Here is a 20,733-nt window from a genome sequence, read left to right as displayed (position 1 = left end):
AATCCTTTAAGGTTGATGCAGGAAGAAACAGCTAGTGCTGTGATTTGTTGGGACACCATTAGCTGCTACATTAGTAAATGTCCCTCCAACACATGTACCTTGATAAATGAATAGCACCCCATTTGACTTCTGTATGTACTCTGGTTGTCCAGCAATAGGCATTGGAAGCTGTCAGCCATTAACCACCTCAATACCAGGCACTTCACCCTCTTCCTGCCCGAGCCAATTTTAAAATGTCAGTGCTGTCACATTTTAAATGAGAATTGCACATTAATGCAGCACTCTACCCGAATTAAAGTTTTATACATTTTTTTGGAGACCAATGGAGCCTTCTCTTGGTGGTACAGATTTTTTTAATAGGTTCCTTTAAGCTAGTGCATTGTTGGTTCACTAACCTTTTCCTTCGATTTCCCTTCTAAATGTTTTTTTTCTTTGTCTGAATTTCTCACTTTGTTTCTCCTTAGTAAGCTTGCCCCTATCATCCGAGACGTTCTGGCTAGGGGTTAGTCAGCCAAAACAGCTTACTGAGGAGGAACAGGAAGTGAGAAATTCAGACAAAGAAAACAAAGCAAAAAAACATTTAGAAAGGAAATGGTAAGTGAACCAACAATCCACTAGCTTAAAGAAACCCATTTAGAAAATAAAAACTAACCTTTACAATCCCTTTAATCACCACTTAGTTTTACATTTTTTGCTAAAAAGTTTGTTTGTTATAACATTTTGCAAATAAGTAATTTCTTTCTTCTTCATCGATATGCGCTGATGAGGCTGCACTCATGGGACACTGATAATTCAGTGCAAATGCTGTACTCAATGGCCCAGATTCAAGAAGCACTTGCGCCCGCGCAAGTGCTTACTTGCTCCGGTGTAACGAGTGCTCCTGATTCAGGAACCTTGTTACACCGACTGCAGCCTAAGATATGACAGGCATAAGCCTCCTTATGCCTTCATATCTTTGGCTGCATTCTTGCGTTGGCCGCTAGGGGCCGCGGCCATTGTGATCGGCGTATAGTATGCAAATTGCATACTACCACCGATTCACAAAAGTTGCGCGGGCCCTGCGCACTCAAGGTACGGAGTTTCCGTACGGCGACTTTAGCGCAAGGTTGCTCCTGCTATAGCAGGGGCAACCTATGCTAAAGTATAGCCGCCCTTCCCGCTCGTGAAATTTAAATTTCACGTCGTTTACGTAAGTGATTTGTGAATGGCGCTGGACGCCATTCACGTTCACTTAGAAGCAAATGACGTCCTTGCGACGTCATTTGCCGCAATGCACGTCGGGAAAGTTTCCCGACGGAGCATGCGCTGTTCGCTCGTCGCGGGAGCGCGCCTAATTTAAATGATTCCCGCCCCCGGCGGGATCATTTACATTAGGCAGCCTTACGCCCGGCTGTTTAGCATATCGCCCGCGCAATTTACGGAGCTACTGCTCCGTGAATCCCGGGCATTTTAAAATATTTGTGTGGGCGCAGAGCAAAACTCGTTGCCCTGTGCCCACGCAAATATTGCACGGATCTACCTGAATCTGGGCCAATGTGTCCTGTCAGCTCTGCTCTTTCAGCACACGCTGTCTTTGCCCAGGTTCACACTGACTTGCGGGAATGAAACCGTGCAAGTTCAGCTGAGCACGATTTCCGCTTGTCAGTCCCCATTTCGGCTGCGATTTCAGAGACATTCTGCACAGATGTCAATGTAAATTGCGGCCTGAAATCACAAAAAGTAGTACAGAAATTACCTTTTGAAATCTGTGCAGCGCAGCAGATGTTATGTCGCACCGATTAGGACGGTGCAAATGCCGCCGATTGGACATGTCACCACGCACTGGTGGGAGGAAAGGAAAGCCGATAACCTGCAATACTGTTTACAGCTAGGATTGAACACAGCTGATCACATGGTTTACCCTGATCTGTGATGACAGACCCTTCCAGATGCGTGCCCCAGGGGGAAACGTGTGCTCCGGAGGATGTTCAGGGATGCCTCCCAGAACTGAAGAGCTAGGTATACACTGTCACTTTTTTTCATTCAACCCAGCAGGCTGAAAAAGAGATTTTTTTTTTGTCAAGTCCAGTGGTGCCGACCGGGCCACCTACTACTCAAACGTTAGGCAGCATTATGCCTGAAATTTGGTCTGTTCATGGCTAGCTTTAGCTCTTCTTTACCACTTAAGACCTGGACCATTATGCAAGTAAAGGACCTGGCCCCTTTTTGCGATTCGGCACTGCGTCGATTTAACTCACAACTGCGCGATCCTGCGATGTGGCTCTCAAAAAAAAAAAAAAAAAAAAAAAAAATCGCAATAAGCATTTAGTGATTGGTTTGCGCAAAATTTATAGCGTCTACCAAATAGGGGATAGTTTTATTGCATTTTTATTAATATTTTTTTTTTCTAGTAATGGCGGAGATCAGCGATTTTTTTATCGTGACTGCGACATTATGTAGGACACTTTTGACACCATTGTTATTTTTACAGCGGACAGTGCTATAAAAATGCACCGTTACTGTAAAAATGACACTGGCAGTGAAGGGGTTAACCAGGAGGGGCCGCTGTAGGGGTTAAGTGTGCCCTAAGGGAGTGTTCTTACTGTGGGGGGGGGGGGGGGGGGGCGCGCGCGTGGCTGTACGTGTGACGTCACTGATCGGTGACAGACGATCAGTGACAGCCACACTAGGAAGCACGGGGAGAGGTTTGTTTACACTTACCTCTCCCCGTTCTTCCTCTCTGTGGAAGTGAAGAAGGGGGCGGCCACTGAGAAGAGGACCGGGCCACGAGCGCGACCCACGGCTGGGCCTTTAAAGGGGACGTACATGTACGGCCTTGTGCCCAGCCATGCCATTTTGTCAACTTACTTCTTCGTGCGGCGGTCCTCAAGTGGTTAATGAGCTTATAGGTATAAAAAACTAGCAGCTCATTTCTGTCAGTGAAAAGGAGTTTAGATTTTTACTTTTTAGAGAACCTATTCCCGAGTGGTTATACATCTAGAACGATGAAAATCTTTCATTAGTCACAGATTTTTGCAACACGTTGAAGAAAGTCAGTCTCGTGATTGTGAGACTTGGATGGACCTACTTCTTCGGATTAAGGAATGGTTCATGTAGAGTATCAAACAGTCTCTTTGCCTAGAAAGAGAAGAAAATGTAATGTTAAAGCACCAAGCATAGCAACAACATTTTTTTCACCTGGTGATCCTTCTAGTAATACACTTCCTATTGTAGCAACATTTACTAACTGTGCTGCATAGAGGAGCAGTGTTGTCACCCTAGAACAGGATTTCAGAAGCTCCACCCTTCATAAGGTGAGGTTCTGTAGTCCTCCGAGAATGCTGGGGACAATACTAAAATAAAAGTGCAGCAGAGACAGGAAGTTATCCGCTAACAAGATTTCTGGCAGGATCAGCAGTTTTATTTAGTTTATTCTGTTCAAATAGCACTAAACTCCTTCAATTGTATATTTAACAACCTAAAAAGGGGGCAAATATGGAAAGTCCGTTATATAAGTTTTCATACAATAAACAGATAAAAACAAACAGGGGCTGTCATTGACAATTTTCTACCTGGCTGCTACCCTGTGCTATTGAACTTAATACTTGGAAACCGCCGATCCAGAGCAAGTCAGAAAAACCAGCAACTAACATTTTTTTTATTAATAACAAATTCTTCATAAAGGTCCAGGTAATGCTGGTTTATTTCAAAAGTATTAAAATCGGCACAGTCAAATTAGTGTGATGTGACAAAATATAATAAACACAATTGTGTATATATCAGATAGGTTGCAAGCTGACCACTTTAAGGTTATTTACCCAAACACTCTCAATACATAAGCAATCAAAAGTATAGCACAACCATCGATGGTTGCATAAGTGTGCACACCCTATTATAAGTGCAGAATTAAGCAATAACATTCAAAATCCATGTTAAATAGGAGTCAGTACACACCTGCCATCATTTAAATTCCCTCTGATTAACCCCAAATAAAGTTCAGCTGTTCTAGTAGGTCTTTCCTGACATTTTTCTAATCGTATCCTTCAGCAAAAGCCATGGTCCGATGAGAGTTTTCAGAGCATCAGAGGGATCTCATTTTGTTAAGGTTCGGTTCACACTGGATGCTGATGCGGCTCCCAGCAGGTGTCCTGTGCCTCCTGGTTCACAGTTTCAGATCTGATTTCAGCCCGAATTTCGGTCTGAATTCAGACCTGAAACAAACCAAAAGATGCACAGGGCTCCTGTGCAAATTCGCACTGGAGCTGCATCGGAGATATGTAAACCGGCTCCATTCACATTCTCCTGCTATTGCGAATTGAATGCGTGTATGCCGCATCCAATTCGCAATAGTGTGAACCTGGCCTAGAAGGCATTCAGGACAAGGGTAGAAAATAATTTCCAAGGTATTAGATATACCATGGAACACAGTGAAGACAATCATCAAGTGGAGAAAATTTGGCACAACAGTCACATTACCAAGAACTGGACGTCCCTCCAAAATTTATGAAAAGACGAGAAGAAAACTGGTCAGGGAGGCTGCCAAGAGGCCTACAGCAACCAAAGAAGCTGCAGGAATATCTGGCAAGTACTGGCTGTGTGGTACAAGTCACAACAATCTCCCGTATTCTTCATATGTCTGGGCTATAGGGTAGAGTGGCAAGACGGAAGCCCTTTCTTAAGAAAAACATCCAAGCCTGGCTAAATTTTGCAAAAACACATCTGAATTCTCCCAAAAGGGGGATGGGGGAAAATGTGTTATGGTCTGATGAAACCAAGGTTGAACTTTTCATAATATCTTGATTCTAAAATATATGTTTGGCGCAAAAACACCACTGCACATCACCAAAAGAACACCATACCCACAGTGAAGCATGGTGGTGGCAGCATAATGCTTTGGGGCTGTTTTTCTTCAGGTGGAACAGGAGCCTTAGTCAAGGTAGAGGGATTTAATGAACAGTTCCAAATACCAGTCATTACTGGTACAAAACCTTCAGGCTTCTGCTATAAAGCTGAACATGAAGAGGAACTTCATCTTTCAGCATGACAATGACCCAAAGCATACATCCAAATCAACACAGGAGTGGCTTCAACAGAAGAAGATTAAAGTTTTGGAACGGCCCAGACCTGAGTCCGATTGAAAATCTGTTGGGTGATCTGAAGAGGGCTGTGCACAGGAGATGCCCTCGCAATCTGACAGATTTGGAGTATTTTTTCAAAGAAGTCAAGATGTGCCATGCTGATAGACTCGTACCCAAAAAGACTAAGGGCCAGATTCACAGCTGAAATACGCCGGCGTATCTACTGATACGCCGGCGTATTTTCAAATTTGCCGCGTCGTATCTTTAGTTTGAATCCTCAAACCAAGATACGACGGCTTCTGGCTTCGATCCGACAGGCGTACGGCTTCGGATTGTAGGTGTAATATTTTGGCGCCCGCTGGGTGGAGTTCGCGTCGTTTTCCGCGTCGGGTATGCCAATTAGCCGTTTACGGCGATCCACGAAGGTCCGCGCGTTCGTCGCATTCTCTTACGTCGTCGCTAGTCGGCTTTTCCCGGCGTATAGTTACGGCTGCTATTTCATGGCTTATATTTAGACTTGCCATGTTAAAGTATGGTCGTCATTCCCGCGTCGAATTTTAAACTTTTTTTTTTTTTGCGTAAGTCGTCCGTGAATAGGAAAGGACGTAACGCACGTCGCCGTTCAAAAAATTACGTCGGTGCGACGTCATTTCGCGCAAAGCACGGCGGGAAATTTCAAAACGGAGCATGCGCAGTACGGTCGGCGCGGGAACGCGCCTAATTTAAATGATACACGCCCCATTTGAATTAGGCGGGCTTGTGCCGGACGGATTTACGCTACGCCGCTGCAAGTTTACAGACAAGTGCTTTGTGAATCAAGCACTTGCCCATAAAACTTGCGGCGGTGTAACGTAAATGCAATACGTTACGCCGCCGGAATTCTATGTGAATATGGCCCTCAGTGCTGTAATTAAATCAAAAGGTGCTTCAACAAAGTATTAGTTTAAGGGTGTGCACACTTATGCAACCATATATTTGCTTTTAAATGTCCTTATTTCTTCCGAGAAATCCTCACTTCCTGTTCTTCTGTCTGTAACTACACACTGTAATGAAGCCTCTTGAGGGGGGAGGGGGCAAGCAGGCAAGTCAGGACGCTCTCTACTTTGCAGATAGAGAAAGGAGCTGTAACACTCCTGACACTCCTGCTCGCCCCCTCAAGAGGCTTTCTTCACACCAGGGAGAAAGCCTTGCATTAGTGTGTAGTTAGACAGAAGAACAGGAAGTGAGGATTTCTCAGAAGAAAAAAGGACATTTAAAAGCAAAATGGAAGGATGAGGTAAGTGAAGGAGGACTGCACTAAGGTAAAGGAAGCCATTTAGGGAAAAAAATGTTTTCCTTTACAACCCCTTTAACCCCTTAACCCCCGGACCATATTGCTGGTCAAAGACTTTTTGCGATTCGGCACTGCGTCGATTTAACTGACAATTGCGCGGTCGTGCGACTTGGCTCCCAAACAAAATTGGCGTCCTTTTTTTCCCACAAATAGAGCTTTCTTTTGGTGGTATTTGATCAAAAAATCACTAAGCGTTTATTTATTGGTTTGCGCGCAAAAGTTATAGCGTTTACAAAATAGGGGATATTTTTATTAATATTTTTTTTTTACTGGCAATGGCGGCGATCAGCTCCCGGTCCCCGCTCTGTAACGAGCGATCGCATGTGTGCCCGGCGGCGATCGCCAGGCACGGGAGTCGGAGGCGAGCGCGCCCGCCTCTGGTAGCCTGCGAGAGAGCCGACGTAGAGCTACGGGCTCTCGCGCAGGAGAGCCAACCTGCCGCCGTAGAATGACGGCGGCAGGTCGGCAAGAAGTCAAATTGTATAGTTTATAGGTCACATTAAAAGGTGGAAAAAGTTCTGAAATTATTTATCTTGGTCTCATTTTTTTACATCACAGAAACTTAAAATTTTAACAGGGGTGTGTAGACTTTTTAGATCCACTGTTGGTGATACTGTACAGTGTCCTGTGGAAGCCAACACCAAAATCGGATAGTTTTTTTTTTTTACATTAAAGCCCCCCAAATAAATATACATTTTTAAATGAGTGTAACGCCCCATACATATGGTCAGACTTTTTGACAACAAACTTCAAAATTAGCAGGTTTTCAAAAAAAAAAATCAGACAGTGTGTACGCTCCATCGGACAAACTTTTTCAGTTTTCATCGGACAAAAGTTCGCTCTGCAAACGGACAAACTTTCCGGCAACAAAAGTCCCATGGTGTAAAGTCCTATTGTGTGTACAGAAGTCCATCGGAAAGTTTCCAAAGTACAAACACGTATGCTCAGAACCAATGTTAAAATCAACCAACAATAGCAGAAGTTGACCAAAGGGTGGTGGTAAAGAGCAGAAAAGAGCTGGAAAACCACATGATTTTGTGAAAGTTTGCTGAAAAAGTCCTGCCGTGTGTATGCATACCAAATTCACAGCCAACACCCTTCAAACAAAAATCCATGGAAAAGTCCGACTGTGTGTATGAGGCTTAGATGATTTCACATCAGTTGAAGAGCTGCATACCGATGTGAATTTTAGTGAAACGTCCCTTTAAACTTATACTACAATTGGGGAGCTGCACATTTTACTAATATCATGAGCTCCATGCCAAAATGAGAAGTGCCAGAGTGCTGGTGCCAAGATTGGTAAGTGGGTATAGGGAGTTGGAACAATGTGCAAAGATCTCACAGTCAAAATCTATTGAAGCCATATGTGATTTAGTGATCCTGCATGGATGGACTCTTCAGTGACATCACAAGAATACACACTGTGCATTCAAAATGAAAATCAGACATCACAGCTTCACTTAGCTAGTAGGACTTACTTTCTGTGGTCCAAATCCTGGGCACAAAGACAGGTCTTCTCGAGAGGCACTGGCAAGGTCTGAAAGAGTCTAAAGGCAACAATACAGCAAGAGATTTATTAAAGGGAAACTCTGGTTGTCTTTGCAATAACCCCATATTTAGTTATTACTAGAATATTTAACGCCAAGTAATTTTTTAAGCTACTGATGGACCATATTCACAAAACTTAATTATGGCTTGTTCAGCTTTACATTGGTCCCTGAAAAGCAATCCGCTATGGAGAGAGCGTTACAGGAGCAGTGCAAATAAACCCTTGCATATACAATACAGTGCATACTTCCTCCACTGATCATTGGTATTTCATTGCAACCAGGCCCACTACAGCCAAGATAATATCTACATATGTTCATGCCTTACCCCAGCACAACATTCAGGGCTGTCTTTACCACAGGGCAAATGGGGCAGCTGCCCAGGGTCCTGTCACTGTTGGGGGCCCAAAGCAACCCCCTTTGAAAAAAAATAAAAACATTTTTGTTTAGGTGTCCAGAGGTCCCCAGGGCCCCAGATGGCAACCCCCATTTATTTTTAAATAAAAAAAAATATTTTTTTAATTTATTTTTTATTAAAGGTCCCCAGGGCCCCGGATGGCTTTATATATATATATATATATATATATATATATATATATATATATATATATATATATATATATATATATATATATATATATATATATATATATTAAAGGGCTCAGAGGTCCCCAGGGCCCCATGTGACAAACACCCTTTTTTATAAATGTTTATTTTTTTATTATTGTTTATATATATATATATTTTTTTTTTATTAAAGGACCCAGAGGTCCCCAGGGCCCTGGATGGCAACCCCCCTCCTTTTTTTTTATAAATGTTTAATATATATATATATATATATATATATATATATATATATATATATATATATATATATATATATATATATATATATATATATATATATATATATATATATATATATATATATATATATATATATATATATAAAAAAAAAATTTTTATTAAAGGGCCTAGAGGTCCCGGATGGCAACCCCCTTTTTTTAAAATTTATTTTTATAAAAAAAAAATATATATATATTAAAGGGCCCAGAGGTCCCCAGGGCCTTAGATGGCAACCCCCTTTTTAAAAAAAAATATATATTTTTTTTATATATATTTTTTATTTCTTTTTATTAAAGGGCCCAGAGGTCCCCAGGGCCCCGGATGGCTACACCCCTTTTTTATATATATTTTTCTTTATTTCTTTTTTGTAAAGGGCCCCCCGCTTCTAAATTCGCGGCAGCCCCCCCTGCTTCTCAATTTCAGGCGGCAGCACCCCCCCCCCCGGTTCTCTGCTCCAGGGGGCCCATGCCTTAAGCTGTGTAAGTGGCCCCATAATTCCTGATGGTGGCCCTGCCGCCCGTTAAGCCCCTGTGCTGCCCACAAATCAGGCTGAAAATCATCAGCGGCACGCAGCCAGTGACAGTACTGCTTCCCTTCCCAGTGTTTTAAAATGTACAGCACCCCTGGCTTCCCTTTAGAATGTGATTTTATAACATCCCCAGTTTGCTCTTTCCGAGGCTGACTTCTTCATGTCCTGCTCCTCAAGGTATGTCACTGTTTGCTAATCTATATTGTAAATAGAAGTTTTCTGTAGAGTGTCCCCGAAGTCTTTATAATATTTGATGATTCACTGCAGGTCTGGTCAGTGTTTTAAAAAGTTCCTCTATTTTACACATGGCATGGCATGGGGTCACAGCACTGTCTGTCCATTCTGCTTTAGCACCATGGGACCCCATGCCATGCCATGCCATGTGTAAAATAAAGGAACTCTTTAAATCACAGACCAGACCTGCAGTCCAGGCTGAGTAAGGCCTCAGAGCACATGGCATTACTGTCTGTATTTAACTGCTTGATGGGCTTATTTTGGGCCTGGCTGGTTCACATGTATGTGTTTTGGCGGCCCACATTTGCGCAGGCACAGCAGCCCATTCATTTGAATGGGCCACCATGCCTGCGTTTCCTGCAAAGAAAAGCGCATGCCTCATGTAATAGGCTGCGCACACGGCACCCCTATGCCCATCAAGCACTGAAATACAGCACTGTCTGTCCATTCTGCTGTCTGCTGTGACTTATCTGCAGTTCCCGCACTGTCAAACTTGCTGCATTTTTAGACGTTTAGGTCACGCTTTTAAAAACACAGTGCATTTGTGTGTGCAAGAACAGCAGGTAAGTAGCATGGTGCAAAAGCAGAATGGATTTCAAGGCAACTGTATTTTTAAAATGCTGAATGCACCTTTTTTCTGCGGGAAACAAAGGCAAATCAATGGGCTGCTGTACCTGCACAAATGAGGACCGCCAAAACATACATGTGAACCAGCCAGGCCCAAAATAAGCTGGAGGGGGGCCCAAAAAAAATGTTTGCCCAGGGCCCAAACCATATTAAAGATGGCCCTGACAACATTGTAAAGCAAGTCTTACTAAAGGAGCCAAGATTCTTCATGTAATAATTTGAGTGAAGGTTTACATCAATTATCCAATTACATGAAAGGCTAATTTATTTCATCTGCATATGATTGAGTATCTAAGGCCTCATTTACATGGGCAAAAATGCCTGTATATCGTGAATGGGTTGCATGAGCCTGTGCTACTGTATTGCAGGTGGTATGAATGACCACATACAGGGTTGTGTATCTGTAGTTTTATCAAAGAAGGAATTTCTTGAACTAAAGCATTGCCTTCAAGTTAAAGGATCACTAAAGGAAATATTTTTTTAGCTAAATAGCTTCCTTTACCTTACTGCAGTACTGGTTTCATGTCCTCATTGTTCGTTTTTGCTTTGAAGTAGCTGTAATTCTGCTGTGATCTCCACACTTCCTGGTTGCCTGTTTCCTTATAACCACCCCACTGGGAGATTTTCACGGTGGTCTAAGCTGTCATTACTGTGTGTCTAAAACTCCTCAGAACCAATCAGATTCATTTTAAAAACAAAACACTGCCCTGGATTTGTTGTTTTTGTTCTGTGAGTCTTCCCGACTCACCTCTCACCCGGAACTTCATGTATGTACCTTTAAAACCAAACGTGAAACTACAGGCACATTATATGATTGATTAAACATTGAATTTAATCTTTTTTAAAAGGAATCAGTTAACTTTTATGTCTCTATACCCTGTAAACAGTAATTTCAGCAAAAACATTTTTTTTTCCTTTAGTGACCCTTTAAGCCGACCATAGATGGTTTGGATCTCGGCTGGTTCAGCAGGGACAGGCCTAGAATTCAACCATTCTATGGCAAATTTACTTTAAATCTAGAAGGCAGCTAAAAGAAGTTAGGAGCCATTTTTTTTTATCTAAAAAAAAAAAAAAAAATTGTGTTCCCGAAGGTGAACTTATTCTTTAACCCTTTCACAGCCAGAGATGTTTTTAAGTTTTTTTGCACATGTTTAAAAAAATCACTTTAGGCACGAAGATTATATAAAACCCCCAAACATGATATATTTTCTAAAAGCAGACACCCTAGAGAAAAAAAAAATAAAAAATACGGGACGCTGGGTGTGTGCAACATTTGGGCGGCAGGACAAAATTTTTTTTTGCCGTTGCAACCCCGTGCCTGGGGTTTGTCGAGCTCAGACCTATGGGCAGGCTGACTGCATCCAATTTGATTGTTGTGCGACTAGGGTACAACCAGCCGGTTTGATTTCTAGTGTGGTTACTCTCCCCTACCAGGAGAACACAATAAATCGCTCTGCGTAAGAGATTCCCACTCACTGTGTTGATGGAGAAAGCGAGCGTTTTTCTCTCCAAGAAAAATTGCATCATCTATGGCCGGCTTTACTAAGCCTTTTGCAGCAGTGTCATTCTTTTCTGCCAACCAGTATCTTAATTGCACAGGCAATGCCCTTAATAATTATCTGAGAGAATAAGAACCCCAATAATGCTGAGGAAACCCTGTTTTATTTACTGCGTTTCCCATCTCTGTAAGCTACACTGAAGTGATGTTTTGGATAAAAAGGTACATTGTACTAACCAAGTATGTAAAATAGTACATCAAACCTCTGGGGAAATCTAGGATGGAAAAGACCTAGGGGTCCTAGTAGTTGACAGGCTCAGCAATGCCAAGCTGCTGCTAACAAAGCAAACATAATATTGGCATGCATTAAAAAAAGGATTAACTCCAGAGATAAAACAATAATTGTCCTGCTCTACAAAACTCTAGTCCGGCCGTACCTGGAGTATGCTGTCCAGTTCTTAGCACCAGTCCTCAGAAAGGATGTACTGGAAATGGAGCGAGTACAAAGAAGGGCAACAAAGCTAATAAAGGGTCTGGAGGACATTAGTTATGAGAAAAGGTTGCGAGCACTGAACTTATGCTCTCTGGAGAAGAGACGCTTGAGAGGGTATACAATTTCAATTTACAAATACCGTACTGGTGACCCCACAATAGGGATAAAACATTTTTGCGGAAGGGAGTTTAACTACTTGCCGGCCAGCCGCCGCAGTTATACGGCGGCAGGTCGGCTCCCCTGCGCGAGGTCACGTAGATCTACGTTACCTCGCGAAGCGGGCACTAGGGGCCCGCGGGTGCGATCATCGCCGGGCACCCGCGATTGCTCGTTACACACAGCTCCCGGTCCTGTCAGGGGGGGGAAATGACCTATAGTCTGTTCATACAATGTATTAACAGCGATTTGTCATTTCCCCATGTCCGTCCCACCCCCCACACCTAACCTTCAGTTAGAACACACCCAGGGAACATGATTAACCCCTTCCTCGCCCCCTAGTGTTAACCCCTTCACTGCCAGTGGCATTTTTATAGTAAATAAATGCATTTTTATAGCACTGATCGCTATAAAAATGCCAATGGTCCCAAAAATGTGTCAAAAGTGTCCGCCATAATGTTGCAGTACCGATAAAACGCTGATCGCCGCCATTACTAAAATAATAATAATAAAAATGCCATAAAACTATCCCCTATTTTGTAAACGCTATAACTTTTGCGCAAACCAAATACTTATTGCGATTTTTTTTTAGGAAAAATATGTAGAATACGTATCGGCCTAAACTGAGGGAAATTTTTTTATATATATATATATATATATATATATATATATTTATTTTTTTTGGGGGATATAGATTATAGCAAAAAGTAAAAAATATTCTTTTTTTTTTAAATTGTTGCTGGTCATTGACCAGCAATAAGGTCCGGGGCTGAAGTGGTTAACAAGACATTCAAATTAGAGGGAAAAAGGTTTAACCTTAACCACTTTACAACCGGCCCATAGACAAAGTACGTCCTGCAGCTACAGGCATCATTCAGATATCACCGTCTTCAGCCGGCGATTCTGTGCACAATAAGAACGATCAAAGCGGCAGTTCTGCCGCTTGATCGTTCTTATAGGCAGCGGGACGTCCCGCCGCCATCCGGTGCTTCTCCGGGCTCTCCCGTGCCATCGGGGACCCAGAGAGCGAATCGGCCGATGCTGGCTGGGGAAGCATAGAGATGACTGTGACCAGATGGTCACCAGTCATCTCTATGACCGTCGGAGGCCCGGGCGCGACGTTATGATGTCACGCCCGATACCCGGAAGTAAACAAAGCCACAATCGCGGATGTCGGTGCGAGATCGGTGAATGTTTTTTCACCGATTTCATGCTTGTAAGCCTGGAGGAGAGATGTGGGGTCTTATTGACCCCACATCTCTCCATAAAGAGGACCCGTCATACTGATTCCTATTACAAGGGATGTTTACATTCCTTGTAATAGGAATAAAAGTGACAAAAAAATTAAAAAGTAAAATTTTTTATTTATTTTTTTAAACGGCCCTATCCCCTACTCGCGCGCAGTCCCGCCCACATATGTAAACGCGGTTCAAACCCCACATGTGAGGTATCGTCGCGTGCGTTAGAGCGTGTGCAACAATTCTAGCACTAGATCTCCTCTAACTCGAAAATAATAACCTGTAAAAAAATTTAAAGCGTCGCCTATGGAGATTTTTAAGTACCGAAGTTTGGCACCATTCCATGCGCGTGCGCAATTTTAAAGCGTGACATGTTAGGTATCTATGTACTCTGCGTAACATCATCTTTCACATTATGCAAAAAAATTGGGCTAACTTTACCGTTTTGTTATTTTTTAATTCTTGAAACCGTTTTTTTCCCCCCAAAAAAGGTGTTTGAAAAATTATTGCGCACATACCGCAAGAGAAAAAAAAAAGTTGCAATGACCGCCATTGTATTCCCTAGGATGTCTGCAAAAAAAAAAATTATATATATATATATATATACCCGGTTGTAAAGTGGTTAAACTACGTAGTGGGTTCTTTACTGCAAGAGCGGCAAGGATGCGGAATTCCCTTCCACAGGCGGTGGTTTCAGTGGGGGGAATCGATAGTTTAAAAAATCTATTAGATAAGCACCTGAACGACCACAACATACAGGTATATAAAAGGTAATACTAACATATAATCACACATAGGTTGGACTTAAGCCTTTTTTGAACCTCGCCTACTTTGTATTTTTATTCACACAAAAAAAGGTACACTTATTCAACTCTAATTCCATAGAACTGACCCCGAATGTGGTGAGCAGTGTGCAACTGTCTGTCTTGTTCACCGACTTCACTGTGGTAAGGCAATCTGTAATCTAGGGGGGAGAAAAATTTAAATAAACATTAAAGTGATAGTTTATATTTAGTCAGTAATATTTAGTCAGTTAAATTGAATAAAAGATGCCTAAGCGTGCGTTAAATTCTCCTCCCTGCCATTTTAGGGTCATGCATGGAAAAATTCCTGCCTGCTGTATTTTTCTTTTTTTCTTTAAAACATCTTTTATTAACGAATGTGCATTACAGTAACAAATTCGACAAAATGCTCAACATGAGCACCATAGCAATTAAACTACATTTGAACTGAACTGACATGTATCCGGTTATTTGAAAATGTATATACAGCTTTCTTGGATCAGAAAATAAAAGCTTTTAATAAGTCATCGTTATTTTCCTGGGTATGAAAAATCAGCATTAAGATGTTCGAATTCTGACAGTTGTTATACGTTATGTCTGAGTCAATGGGTTTGTCAATTACTGAAAATCTTATTATATTTATATTTTGTCGGGGACCCTCTGTGTCTATAGGGGGGGGGGGGGGTGAGCAGATACCTGGTATTTGCACCCACTTCCGGACATAGACATATCAGTCTAAGCCATGTCCGCCCCCCCCTGCTGTCTTCTGGGAGACACACTGGTCGCAGAAGACAGCAGGGACCAGTGGCTTTGCGCATGCTCAGTAGGGAAGGCTTCACTTCCTGATTCCCTTACTGAAGATGGTGGCCTCGGGTGGTGACATCGCAGGTGTGCTGGACACCGCAGACGCAATGTTCCTAACAAGGCTAGGGGGTCTAAGAGTGGGGTTGTATAGTCACCCAGGCCAAATCGTCTCAAATTTTTGAAAGATACCTCTGCAGGTATAGCTTAAAATTTCCAAGTGCAAGATAGCATTAACTTTATATATCCAAAGACTTTTTGTGGGAGGTTGAAGTGACAGCCAATGTCATATACAGTGGGGAACGAAAGTTTGGGCACCCCAGGTAAAAATTTGTATTAATCTGCATAACGAAGCCAAGGAAAAATGGAAAAATCTCCAAAAGGCATCAGATTAGACATTCTTATAATATGTCAAAAAAAGTTAGGGCCAGATTCACAAAAGAGATACGACGGCGTATCTCCTGATACGCCGTCGTATCTCTGTTTCTATCTATGTGACTGATTCATAAAATCAGTTACGCATAGATAGCCAGAACATCCGACAGGTGTAATTGTTTTACACTGTCGGATCTTAGGATGCAGTACCGCGGCCGCCGCTGGGGGGAGTTCGCGTCGTAAACCAGCGTCGGGTATGCAAATTAGGAGTTACGGCGATCCACGAAGATTTTTCCCGTCGTTACGGCGTCGCAAGTGTTAGATTTCCGTCGCAAAGATAGGGCACCTTTAACATGGTGTAAAAGTACTCCACCATGTTTAAGTATGCCTGCCTTTCCCGCGTCGCTTTTGAATTTTTTTTAAATCTTTTTTTCCCGGCCTAAGTCTTTTTTCACGTCGGGATTCACAAAACGTTGGCGCGTCGTAATTTCGTGCAAAGCACGTCGGGAAATTTGCGACGGGAGCATGCACAGTACGTCCGGCGCGGGAGCGCGCCTAATTTAAATGGTACCCGCCCCATTTGAATTGGGCCGCCTTGCGCCGGACCTGTTTACGATACACCGCCGCAAATTTCCAGGCAAGTGCTTTGTGGATCGGGCACTAAATCGGAAAAATTGCGGCGGTGTAACAAGAACCGGTTACGTTACGCTGCGCCCGCTCTACGTGAATCTGGCCCTTAGATTTTATTTCTATCATTTACACTTTTAAAATTACAGAAAACAAAAAAAATGGCGTCTGCAAAAGTTTGGGCACCCTGCAGAATTTATAGCATGCACTGCCCCCTTTGCAAAGCTGAGACCTGCCAGTGTCATGGATTGTTCTCAATCATCGTCTGGGAAGACCAGGTGATGTCAATCTTAAAGGTTTTAAATGCCCAGACAATCAGCACCATGGGTTCTTCTAAGCAGTTGTCTAGAAAACTGAAACTGAAAATAGTTGACGCTCACAAAGCTGGAGAAGGCTATAAGAAGATAGAAAAGCGTTTTCAGATGTCAATATCCTCTGTTCGGAATGTAATTAAGAAATGACAGTCATCAGGAACAGTGGAAGTTAAAGCAAGACCAAGAAAAATATCAGACAGAACAGCTCGCAGGATTGTGAGAAAAGCAATTCAAAACCCATGTTTGACTGCACGATCCCTCCAGAAAGATCTGGCAGACACTGGAGTTGTGGTACACTATTCCACTATAAAGAGATACTTGTAACGGGCACTCACCATATATACGACATGTTTGGTTGGTTGTGTAAATGATAGAACCGCATCAGCACGGGAACTGCCTGTAAAATTTATAGGTGTCTGCAGGCTGCTCCTGAGACTCTTCTTGATAGGGATGATACCCAGCAGATCTGTACACAGGTTATACCACTAGGCAGTATGGCAGAGATTAAATTTCTACTATGGAATGTGCGAGGAATGCGGGATAAAATCAAACGTACGGCTGTACTGAACTATCTTAAGGGTCAGAGGACTGACATCATCGCCTTGGTAAAAACGCATGTCACGGGTCACTTACAGGCAGCCTTGAAACGTCCCTGGGTGGGCATACCATAGCACACATACCAATATGTCTAGGGGGGTTACGGTGCTGGTTGCTAAATCCACTCCTTTTGGGCTGGTGTCGGTGGTGTCAGATCGGCAGGGTAGATACCTCTTTATGCATGCCACTGTGGGGGGTGCCCCTGTACTGATTATAGCTAGCTACATCCCCCCTCCTTACAGGTCGGATGTGGTGACGGAGGGCCTTGCCTTCATGGCTCAGTACCCATCACTACCGGTGGTGTGGCTGGGGGACTTCAACAACACAATTACGCCAGCACTAGATCGGCCTATGCGGGCTGACCCTGGCCCGGACGAGCCATTACACACTAGACTGTGCCGTACGTTGACAGAGTTTGCCCTCATTGACGTCTGGAGACACAACAACCCCACGACCAGAGCATATACATGTTACTCGGCGAGCCACAACACAATTTCCAGGATTGATTATATCCTCGTTTCCAGGGTGCTGCTGCCCAGGGTCACGGGATCGGGGTTTGCCCCCAGGATCCTGTCAGACCACTCCCCGTGCTGGATGGCGGTGTCTCTTTGGGTGGCCTCCCCTGAACGTCTGTGGAGACTTAACCCCCACTGGTTGTCGGTCCTCACGGACCATGAGTCCATAACGAGAGAATTGCTCTTCTTTTTTGATAGACTGCAGGGACCCTATACCCTCAACTCACAATGGGACGACTTTAAAGCGCATGCCCGCAGGCTATTATCCGCCAGAATAAATAGACATAAAAGTGTGTCTACCAATTTACTGTCTGTAACATCAGACAAACTTCGAGAGTTAGAAGCTGAAAATTCAGCCAGCCCAACCCCTGAAAATCTTGATCGAGTCAGACTCCAGTCACGTGTGGTTACACAATTGCACACGGAGAAAGCTAAACAGCGTTTTTTTTTCTGAAGGCAGAGAGTGTATGAGCAGGGGGAGAGGGCGGGGAAGCTACTGGCCTATCTGGCTCACTTGGATGACAAGCCACCGGTCGTGGTTTCGCTTACCGGCCCTAATGGAAGTAGTATCACCGACCCGAGCCAAGTTGCAGCTAAATTTCAGCAATTCTATAGTACCCTCTATAAGTCCCAGGGAACCCACACATATGAGGAACTGCGGTCCTATTTGGCCACTGTTCAGTTTCCTCGCCTCAACCAAGAGCAGGTTAAACTATTAGAAGCGCCTATTACGGCAAATGACATTGCTGAGGCAATTGCCCAATTAGCCAAATCTAAAGCACCAGGTCTGGACGGACTGCATCTAGAATTCTATGCTACATACTCCGATATACTTGTTCCCAGACTAAAGGCCCTGTATCAATCTATCTTTAATACAAACATACTCCCTGAATCTATGCAAGAAGCCCAAATCATAGTACTCCCCAAACCTGGCAAGGACCCCCACTACCCGGAATCTTATCGGCCAATTTTGCTACTACAGGTGGATATAAAAATCCTAGCTAAAATATTAGCAACTAGGTTGAATGCTGCCATATTGTCACTTATTCACATGGACCAAACAGGGTTTATGCCGGGGAAGAACACTGCCATGAACATTAGACGATTGTACATGAATATTCAGGCACGTCACGATAACTCAGGAACAAGGGTGGTGGTGGCACTAGATACGGCCAAGGCCTTTGACTCAGTTGAATGGCCCTACCTATGGGAATGTTTACATAATTATGGCTTTGGACCGCATTTCATAAAATGGGTGCAACTTCTCTATCAGACCCCCAAGGCAAGAATCTTTGTTAATGGTTGGCTCTCGGAGCGGTTTCCCTTGGAGAGGGGCACTCGTCAGGGATGTCCCCTCTCCCCTTTGCTGTATGCCTTGGCCGCTGAACCACTGGCTATCGCCATTAGAGCACACCCTGATATTCAGGGTTTGCGTAGGGGATGATACTATTCTATACCTGGCAGATCAGGGACCATCACTACAAACTGCGCTGCGACTTATAGAACAAATGGGTGGCTATTCGGGACTGCGCATTAATTGGTATAAGTCCCAAATTCTCACCATAGATGTCTCCCCCCCCCCCCGGTCACCCCTCCACTGCTGCTATCCAGAGTGTCCAGGATTAGATACCTAGGAGTTGAGGTCACCAGGAGTCTGACAGATTATACACCTCTGAATGTGGTACCGTTGTTTGACATGATCAAACTCAAACCGCAAACGTGGGCTAGATTACCCTTAGGGGTGATGGGGCGTATAAATATTATAAAGATGATTATTTTGCCCAAAATGTTATACATGGTGTGGCACGCCCCTCTATACATTCCCTTAAAAACCTTCAAACAAATGGAAGCTATTCTGAACTCCTTCGTTTGGGGAAGTGGTAGGCACAAACTTGCTTGGCACACTTTAAAGAACCCGACAGACATGGGAGGTGTCTCCCTCCCGGATCTCCATGAGTATTACCTGGCCTCGCAGCTCTCTCACTTATATCACTTCAATACCTAGGAACTCCAACGCTATAGGGCTTTAGTTTGCGACAAACCCGGGCACCCAGCGCATACACCACTGCAGGCAATCTTCCGTGGGAAACAAACGCAAAAACAGGCCGCAAGGCACAACTCGGGGATGTTAAAGCATCACCAACAGATTTGGGAAATATCCCTTAAAAAACAGAATGTTGGGAAATTCTATTCCCATCCCCCATTGTGGCTTAACAGCCATATGCCAGAGCTAGCAGGGGTCCCTGACTCAGTGGTGTGGGCCAGGCACAGAATAATATACCTACACCAAGTCTTAGCGGTCTCTGGGATTAAGCAGTTTCACGCACTTAGAGAGGAATTCTCACTCCCACAGCACTTAGTATTTAAATACTTGCAGCTCCGTCATGCACTCCGAACCCAGCTACCATCTCTGGCGGTAGAGACAGAACCCCCGCCGGTGCTAGATATTGTTTTGGGGAGCGATCCCTCTAAACTTATTTCGCACCTATACAGCACCATTAGACATAGGGGTACAGTAGCCGTTACTCAGAAGGCTACGACGGCTTGGGAGCAGGATGTAGGTCCAATAGAGGGTGCAGACTGGGATGAAATACTGGAGGGATCCAAGACTACATCACCTAAACTATCAGACAGACTGACGCAACTATACATTGTTCATAGAGCCTACCTGACACGGCTGAGACTGGCCAAATTCCACCACACGCTCAATCCGACCTGTCATCTGTCAGTCCACGAGTGCCACGTTTTATCATCTCATTTGGAGTTGTCCAAATATTCAGACTTACTGGACGCAGGTTGTCCAATTTCTGCATGACACTATGGGATCCCCTGTGGTACTTTACCCTAAGTTGTGTATCCTGGGGCTGATGCCTGACGTGGAGGTGGATAAATATCACACAATTTTCATATCTGAAACATTGTTTTTGGCCCGTAAAGTAATTGCCCAGAGATGGATGCAGGATTTGCCCCCCACCCTACGGATGTGGAAAAAGGCTGTTAATGATACTTTACCATTCAAGAAGCTGATATACACACACAGGGGCTCCACACAAAAGTATTCCAAGGTTTGGGACAGATGGCTAGAGGATGGAGAAACGTGTGTCCGATTATGCCTTACCTAGAGATTGTTCCATATTAAATAGCGCCTGTGTCCTCGTGACCAT

The 20,733-nt window shown here is 43.7% G+C and overlaps 1 protein-coding gene across 5 annotated transcripts in view; it reads right to left on the bottom strand.

The window, feature by feature from the left end:
* Window positions 1–711: 711 nt before the first annotated feature.
* ERCC1 (ERCC excision repair 1, endonuclease non-catalytic subunit) overlaps window positions 712–20,733 on the bottom strand; it is a 45,129-nt gene continuing 25,107 nt past the window's right edge. For 4 of the 5 annotated variants that reach the window (XM_040320976.1, XM_040320973.1, XM_040320977.1 and 1 more), the window contains 5 exons: window positions 14,451–14,522; window positions 7,869–7,937; window positions 3,068–3,117; window positions 1,537–1,704; window positions 712–816 (listed from right to left, as the gene is read on the bottom strand). In XM_040320976.1, the coding sequence (XP_040176910.1) occupies window positions 1,584–1,704; window positions 3,068–3,117; window positions 7,869–7,937; window positions 14,451–14,522 (312 nt within the window). In that variant the 3' untranslated portion in view covers window positions 712–816; window positions 1,537–1,583. Of the gene's footprint in view, window positions 817–1,536; window positions 1,705–2,913; window positions 3,118–7,868; window positions 7,938–14,450; window positions 14,523–20,733 lie in introns of those variants that run through there. The other variant, XM_040320978.1, reaches the window with a different exon arrangement.

Source organism: Rana temporaria, chromosome 8 (assembly GCF_905171775.1).
Source record: "Rana temporaria chromosome 8, aRanTem1.1, whole genome shotgun sequence".
NCBI classification, from domain to species: Eukaryota; Metazoa; Chordata; class Amphibia; order Anura; family Ranidae; genus Rana; species Rana temporaria.
This window is presented reverse-complemented; position numbering and strand designations above follow the sequence as displayed.